The sequence below is a fragment of the Colobus angolensis genome, unplaced genomic scaffold (assembly GCF_000951035.1).
Source record: "Colobus angolensis palliatus isolate OR3802 unplaced genomic scaffold, Cang.pa_1.0 Scaffold527, whole genome shotgun sequence".
Classification (NCBI taxonomy): Eukaryota; Metazoa; Chordata; class Mammalia; order Primates; family Cercopithecidae; genus Colobus; species Colobus angolensis.
The window spans coordinates 298,649-306,779 of NW_012118788.1; the positions used below are offsets into that span (position 1 = coordinate 298,649).

The 8,131-nt window shown below is 52.1% G+C and overlaps 1 protein-coding gene and 1 pseudogene across 3 annotated transcripts in view; one reads left to right on the plus strand and one right to left on the minus strand.

Annotated features, from left to right (window-relative positions):
• The first annotated feature begins 436 nt into the window (after positions 1-436).
• On the plus strand, positions 437-3,894 carry DDT (D-dopachrome tautomerase). Of its 2 annotated transcripts, XM_011960833.1 has the most exons (3): positions 437-711; positions 1,044-1,219; positions 3,645-3,894. In XM_011960833.1, exons 1-3 carry the CDS (start codon positions 604-606, stop codon positions 3,715-3,717), a joined length of 357 nt encoding a protein of 118 aa, XP_011816223.1. In that variant the 5' UTR covers positions 437-603; the 3' UTR covers positions 3,718-3,894. The 2 variants fall into 2 exon arrangements, with proteins under 2 accessions (XP_011816223.1, XP_011816224.1); XM_011960834.1 differs by lacking the exon at positions 3,645-3,894 and having other exon boundaries at positions 584-717; positions 1,044-1,422.
• LOC105525289 overlaps positions 3,858-8,131 on the minus strand; it is a 12,262-nt pseudogene continuing 7,988 nt past the window's right edge. Inside the window, exon 4 of the transcript XR_001003886.1 lies at positions 3,858-3,979. The product of XR_001003886.1 is annotated as a D-dopachrome decarboxylase-like protein (transcript). The remainder of the gene's footprint in view (positions 3,980-8,131) is intronic.

Consider the following 8,131-nt stretch of genomic DNA (forward strand, 5'->3'; position numbering starts at 1 on the left):
AGAGACGGGGTTTCACCGTGTTAGCCAGGATGGTCTCGATCTCCTGACCTTGTGATCCACCTGTCTCGGCCTCCCAAAGTGCTGGGATTACAGGTTTGAGCCACCGCGCCCGGCCTTCAAAAAATTTTTAAGCTCCTGTTGCATTGGTTATTAGGGTGGAGCCTGGGGAAAACCCCTATAGGTGTGTGTGTGTCTGTGTTGGGGGTGTTCAGACCTAACAGTGCTAGGAACCAGGCGACCACAGCGCGGAAAACTTGAGAGGGAAATCCACCTGGCGCCAGACAAGAGGGCTGGGGAAGAGACAAGGTAGGGCCACTACAAAGTTAAAGACTTGTAGTGAAAAAAAAAAAAAAAAAAAGACCTGTAGTGGGTGAGACTACACCTAGAGCGGGGGCGACGGGACTTCCGGAAATCAGAGCCGGCACACGTGACTTCTGTTTGCAGAAGTGGGATGTACCCTAGGCAGCCAATCGGGGAGCGCTGCCTCTGTCCAACCAATGAGAAGTCAGATTGCTGTGGCGCCTTGCCCCTCTCCCTGGTCCCGGAGCTTTGGGTACCCCCCGCGTTTTTTTCCCTGGAGCAGTTTTCGTTCCTCTGCCCGCCATGCCGTTCGTAGAGCTGGACACGAATTTGCCCGCCAACCGAGTGCCCGCGGGGCTGGAGAAACGACTCTGCGCCGCCGCTGCCTCCATCCTGGGCAAGCCTGCGGACGTGAGCGTGGGCCGGGCAGCACTGGGCGAGGGGAGGTTGGTGGGCCAGGGGTCCGCCACCCCGACAGTGACCCCGAATCTTTCCCCCAGGGACCACTCCCCCCTCCTTTCTGCACACCAAGCTCTGACTTTCCATGCTCCACGATCCCGCGGCTCCCCCTCCGCACGTCTTGCCCTTATTGCCCTTCCCAGTCATGACCTGGACATGACCTTCAGGTCCATTCCTGTCCCCGCGAACACTGGCGCGTTTCCGCTTTCGCGCGCTCGGGTCGGGTCCCCAGAGGTAGCCCGGCCGGCCTCAGCTTCGGGTAAAACTTTTCATGTCCCCGTCAGCGCGTGAACGTGACGGTGCGGCCAGGCCTGGCCATGGCGCTGAGCGGGTCCACCGAGCCCTGCGCGCAGCTATCCGTCTCCTCCATCGGGGTAGTTGGCACCGCCGAGGAAAACCGCAGCCACAGCGCCCACTTCTTTGAGTTTCTCACCAAGGAGCTATCCCTGGGCCAGGACCGGTACGTAGGGGTACTCGGGGATCCATTTGGGACTGCGGCAGACTGGAGCCAGTGATCCTGCTTCAAGGGGAAAGACCCATTTCTTGCCCTGCCCAGTAAGGACACATCAGGGTATGGGGCCCTGGGGCCCCCTGACCCCTCAGGTTCCCCGTAGGACCATCTTCAAAGTGTGAGCAGGATTGAAAGAATTTCTGGCTCTGCTCCTCAGTGTGTAAGTCTGTGAACGGGGAAGGCTCTCTCTTAGCACTCCCAGGGGCAGTGCAAGGGTCATGTGGGATTGTCTGTGTGCTGTACCTGCCTTGGCACCTGGCAGGGTAGGTACACTTGGCTGAAGTGTGATTTTCTAGAACTTTTCCAGGTTGGTCAGAAGGAATTCTGGGTATGTTTTGAAGCTGTCTTTTGGACCTTTGTCCCAACCAAGTTCCAGGTGAGGTTCACCGGAGACTCAGAGTAGTGAAAGAGCATTGGCCTGGATGTTTAGACATCTGCTTTCTGGGTCCTGCATAGCTCGGGGACCCCAGACAAACTTGGAAATGAACCATCTCCAGTTGGCAACCTCCTCTTCTGTGAAAACAGGGGAAATGACCTCCCTCCCCCACAAGAAGCCTCTACAACCCAAACCTGGCTTTCTGTGACCGAGTTAAAGTTTCTTGTTGGGTAAAAGATACTCTTGAGCCACATCCATGCCTAAGAGGAAATAAGGGCATGAGAAGCTTGAAAGGACACTGTCCAGGCATGGTAGCTCATGCCTGTAAATCCCAGCACTTTGGGAGACCAAGGCAGGAGGTTCACTTGACCCAGGAGTTGGAGACCAGTCTGGGTAACAGAGTGAGATGCCATCCCCCAAAACAGTTTTAAAAATTAACCAGGGCCGGGCGCGGTGGCTCAAGTCTGTAATCCCAGCACTTTGGGAGGCTGAGACGGGCGGATCACGAGGTCAGGAGATCGAGACCATCCTGGCTAACACGGTGAAACCCCGTCTCTACTAAAAAATACAAAAAACTAGCTGGGCAAGATGGTGGGCGCCTGTAGTCCCAGCTACTCGGGAGACTGAGGCAGGAGAATGGCGTAAACCCAGGAGGCGGAGCTTGCAGTGAGCCGAGATCCGGCCACTGCACTCCAGCCTGGGCGACAGAGCAAGACTCCGTCTCAAAAAAAAAAAAAAAAAATTAACCAGACATGGGGGGGTGCACCTGTAGTCTCAGTTGGCAAGCTGCAGTGGGAGGATGGCTTCAGCCCAGGAGGTTGAGGCCGCAGTGAGTGTGATTGTGCTATTGCACCCCAGCCTGGGTGGCAGTGAGACCGTGTCTCAGAAAAAAAGACCTTCTGAAATGGAGCCTTTGTTAGTCCATGAAGGTCAATGAGGAATGGCTGATCCTGCTGGGTCCTCCCTCAAGCTACAGAGGAATCATACAGTCAGCCCCCTGTATCACTGGGTTCCGCATCTGTTGATTCCAACAACCATGGATTGAAATATCAGAGGAAAAAATTCATAATTGCATCTATACTGAAAATATGTATAGACTTTTTTCCTTGTCATTATTCCCTAAACAATACAATTTACGTAGTATGTACATTATATTAGGTATTATAAGTAACCCAGAGATTATTTAAAGTATGTGAGAGGATGTGTGTAGGTTATATGCAAATACTACATCATTTTGAACAAATGTAGATTTTGGTTTCCTCTGGGGATCCTAGAACAAATCTCCCACGGACACTGAGGGAAAACTGTTATTCCAACAAGTGTTATACAAATGCTTACCATGTGCTAGGTACTCTACAGGTACTGTACACTCATGATCCCATTTGATCCTTACAATCCCTGTCCCCTCTCCCTTTGCTCAGACAAGGCATGCTGTCCCCATGAGGTATGCCAATTTTATGAGAAGACTGAGGCTGTTCATACTTCTGCCCCCTGAAGCCAGGCTATCCCAAGCTCTGGTGCTCCTCACTGGAAACTTGCTGTTACCTCTGAGAGGGGCATGTTCACTTATGGCACAGACATTAGTGGTGGGGGTTGGCGGGGCCGGGCCTGGGGTGGTCACCCTGTGCTCAGCCTTTGAGAAAACAGGTGGCTGAGGTACTGTGCCCTTAGGAAGCCTGCAATTAGGAGGAGGCAGGGTGCCTCTCAGTCCACAAACTGATGGAGATGATAGAGTGTATGGCACAGATGCCGAAGCTACTGTATTGTGTATCTGTCCTAGTTGGGTCATGCTGATGTGCAGCCACCATCCCATACCTGAGTGTCCCAGTGCCCTGCTGGGGGTTGGGGAAAGATTACTGGGATGAGCAGGTTTGCAAAATGCCTGGTGGACTGAGGCAGGCTGTCCTGAGTACCCACAGTGGGAGTACCTGGCAGGGGTCCTGCAAGATGTGGTGTTAGCCAAGGAGCTGATGATATCTTTTTCTCTGTCTCCTGAAGGATATTTATCCGCTTTTTCCCCCTGGAATCCTGGCAGATTGGCAAGCTAGGGACGGTCGTGACTTTTTTATGATTGGCACGGAGGGATCCAGGACATCTATGAGCTGGCTGCTTCTTCCAGAGAGATCTCTTGGCAGAGTGAGGGCCTAGTGATAACCAGCTTTGGATTATTCCACATGCAACATTCCTGTGATCACATCATCCTCTTCATCCTCATATGAAATAAATGAAGAGAGCTTCCTCATTCAAACATGACTTCTTACCTTCTAATTATCCCTCCTGGGCATCTTGGGCCACCATGGGTAGCAGGGCTGGGAGATAAGCCCATAGGGAACCTGGAGGGGGATGATTTCCATCTTCAGGGCTACTGTCTGATATGTTTAGAGTGCTCAGATCTGGTGGTAGAAGCCTCAGCCTGGAGGCTCTGTTCTCCACACCCATCTGCAGGCCTGTGGGAAGGTGTGAGCAGCTGATCAAGCTGGGGCCTTCCTGGTCTCACTGACTTCAAGAATGAAGCCCCGGACCCTCGTGGTGAGTGTTACAATTTTTTTTTTTTTTTTTTTTTTTTTTGAGACGGAGTCTCGCTCTGTCTCCCGGGCTGGAGTGCAGTGGCCGGATCTCAGCTCACTGTAAGCTCCGCCTCCCAGGTTCACGCCATTCTCCGGCCTCAGCCTCCCCAGTAGCTGGGACTACAGGTGCCCGCCACCTCGCCCGGCTAGTTTTTTGTATTTTTTTAGTAGAGACGGGGTTTCACCTTGTTAGCCAGGATGGTCTCGATCTCCTGACCTCGTGATCCACCCGTCTCGGCCTCCCAAAGTGCTGGGATTACAGGCTTGAGCCACCGTGCCCGGCCAATTTTTTTTTTTTTTTTGAGACGGAGTCTCGCTCTGTCGCCCAGGCTGGAGTGCAGTGGCCGGATCTCAGCTCACTGCAAGCTCCGCCTCCCGCGTTCACGCCATTCTCCTGCCTCAGCCTCCCGAGCAGCTGGGACTACAGGCGCCCGCCACCTCGCCCGGCTAGTTTTTCGTTTTTTTTTTAGTAGAGACTACTGACCTGAGGCTTCTATACTCCTGAAGCCTACTCCCTCCACGCCTGGCTGGGCAGCCTGCCACGCCCCTCTCCCGGCCTCTGTAGAGTGGAGGCAGGGTTTGCCTGGGTCCCCTTTGAGGGTTGGTCACTGGTTTTCCAAAAGCAGGGTCCCCAGTCTGCTTCTCCTCCATAGGGTTGCAAGCCTTGACTCCCTCCCTTTGGCAAGACTCCAACCCTCCTCTCAGCCGCCCCATCGCCCCTTCCTGGGAGTAGCACCAGCTTTCACAACCTTTCCAGCCCAGGGGCCCCCAGGCCGGGAGGATGGCTGGGGGTACACGTGGCAGGTCTATAAGGTTTCCTGTGTCTTCTCTCCTGTCACAACGGTGCCACTTGCACACTTAACTGTTGGACACACAACCACACATTCACACATCTACCCACGTCTAGTCACGATTCATCACATTCACACATATACACCCACATATACAATCGTACCATTTACACACATATACACCCAATCACACAATTCACATCCAACAGTCACACAACTCAAATTCACATACAGACCAAACCCCCACACACATACACAATCAACCATTCACTGACATTCACAATCACACAGTTCACTCACACACCCCCTCACACACATGCACACAATTCAACAGTCACACAATTCATTCACACACATATACCCACATACACAAATTCACACTGCTCACATTTACACACAATTCACTAAAATTCACATATATACCCATGTACACAGTTCACTTGCATCACACACATATACACCCGCACATAAACAGTCACACAATTCACTCACGTTCACAGTCACCGACATTCACACACATACACACGCACCACACACAGGCAATGCAATTCAGTCACATGGCCAAAAGCCAGTCTTCACCTTGCTACAGTTCCCTTCCCAGTGTCGCCTCAACCTTTGCAACAGCGTCCCCTTCCCATGCCTGGACTGCTGGAGAGCCCTGAACACACCCCCATCTTCATGCCTCCAGCGCTAGCCCAAGCCCTTCCCTCTGCCAAGAGCACTAAGTGGAACTCAAGGTCACTTCTCAGGACCCTTCCCTGCCCCTGCTCCTGCCAGGTGACCTGGGGATCCTGCTGGCCCCGTTTAACAATGAAGCACACCATGGTTAGTTCAGCTGATGTCGCTCTCCCGGACTTACTGCCACCTACACAGCACTGGGACTGTTTATTTCGTGTTCTTTATTGGAGTGTCTGTTGAAAGCAAAACCATGCAATTAGGAACAATCCAAAGGCAGCCAGCATGGAGTGAGTGCAGAGTGCAGTGGTGCAAACTCAACTTACTGCAGCCTCAACCTCCTGGGCCTAAACAACCCTGCCTCAGCTTCCCGTGTAGTTTGGATCACAGGCGCATGCCACCATGCTGGGCTAATTTTATGACTTTGTAGAGATAGGGTCGCACTTTGTTTCCCAGGGTGGTCTTGAATTCCTGGGCTCAATTGATCCTCCCGCCTCAGCCCATTTTGCAAAGCTGCTCATCCCAGTAATGATCTTCCCCCAACTCCCAGCAGGGCAGTGGGACACTCAGGTGTGGGATGGTAGCCGCACATCAGCATGACCCGCCTAGGACACTCAACATCAACACAGTAGCCTCAGTGTGTGCACTGTACGCTCCCTCATCTCTATTAGTTTGTGGGCTGAAGGGCAACCTGCCTCCTCCTAATCCCCTAAGGGCACAGTGCCTCAGCCACCTGTTTTCTCAAAGGCTGGGCACAGGGTGACCCCACCACCACTAATGTCTGTACCATAAGTGAACTTTACCCCTGTTCTATAAAGATGTTATGCCCCAAAAATGAAGTGGAGGGCCATACCCTGAGGGAGGGAATGGATCTCCAGGGTTGGAATAGTGACCTTTTGTCCTCACTTATATGAATAGGAAGGATACAATTGCTGAGACTCCCCATATCTTAGCTTCAGGAATAGCTTTTGTTAGGCCTGTTAGTCTGAGGGACCCTAAAATTCCAGATAGTCCCCCCACAACAGGGATTTGGGCAAAAATTATGTCTTTTTGATTGGTGAGCCTGGGTGCCTAAAGAAAGAAGGTAACAAAGTCCTGCAGTTTACACTAGAAGTCATTCTTATAGGAGAAACTAGAAAAGCACCAGAGACACGGAGCGATTTTTAGAAGCAGGACCAACCTCAGAGAAGAGAGGCGAAAAGAGGTTTGTCTGGCAGGCATTAGGACCCAGGGGGGCAAGGGTTAAGGTAGATAGAATAGATGGGGGAGTCTCGCTTGGGTGACATGCCTTTGAGAGTTCCACTCATGGCCGCAGGGTCAATCAACTTGTTGGGATCCCGGAGCTGCATGGCTTTCCTCTCAGTCGACCCTCGGCTCAGCCCAGAAGTACAGGAAAAGTGGAAGCTGGTTCTAGGCAAACCAACCCTCCCAGCTCCGAAGAGTCGGGGGTTGTTAGAGAGCCCTTATCCCAGAAAGCCTGACACCCGTATCTTGAGTCCGGAGGCTGCGCTAGTTGCTTTTAACTGGCAACAGGTGCCCGGTATTTAGCCCCCGAATTCTAAGGAAAAATAGGACAGAATAGCAAGCGAAAAGGGTCCGTTGGATTCTCACCACTCGGGGATAGTTGATGTCCCACTGCTTGGCGATAGCCGATAGTCCCTTTGTGGTCACCAAAATGTGTCTGGAATTGGTGGGTTCTTGGTCTCACTGACTTCAAGAATGAAGCCCCCGACCCTTGTCGTGAGTGTTACAATTTTTAAAGATGGTGTGTCCGGAGTTTGTTCCTTCAGACGTTCAGATGTGTCTGGAGCTTCTTCCTTCTGGTGCATGGTGGTCTCCCTGTCAGGAGTGAAGCTGTAGGCCTTCGTGGTGACTGTTACAGCTCTAAAAGGCAGTGCGTCTGGAGTTGTTGGTTCTTCCCGGTAGGTTTGTGGTCCCGCTGGCGTCAGGAGTGAAGCTGCAGACCTTCCCAGTGAGTGTTACAGCTCAAACAGCAGCGTGGACCCAGAGTGAGCAGCAACAATATTTATAACAAAGAACACAGCTTCCACAGCGTGGATAGGGGACCCCAACAAGTTGCAGTTGGCTGGCTCAGGCAGCCTGCTTTTATGTCCTTATCTGGCCCCACCCACATCCTGCTGATTGGTCCATTTTACAGAGAGCTGATTGGTCCATTTTGACGGAGTGCTGATTGGTGCGTTTACAATCCTTGAGCTAGTCAGAGAGTCACAGAATGCTAGTCCTCCAAGTCGCCACTAGGTTAGCTAGATACAGAGTACCAATTGGTGTATTCACAAAGCCTGAGCTAGACACAGAGTGCTGATTGGTTTATTTACAAACCCTGAGTTAGACAGAGAGCTGATTGGTGTATTCACAAACCCTGAGCTAGACAGAGTGCTGATTGGTGTATTCACAAACCCTGTGTTAGACAGAGTGCTGATTGGTGTATTCA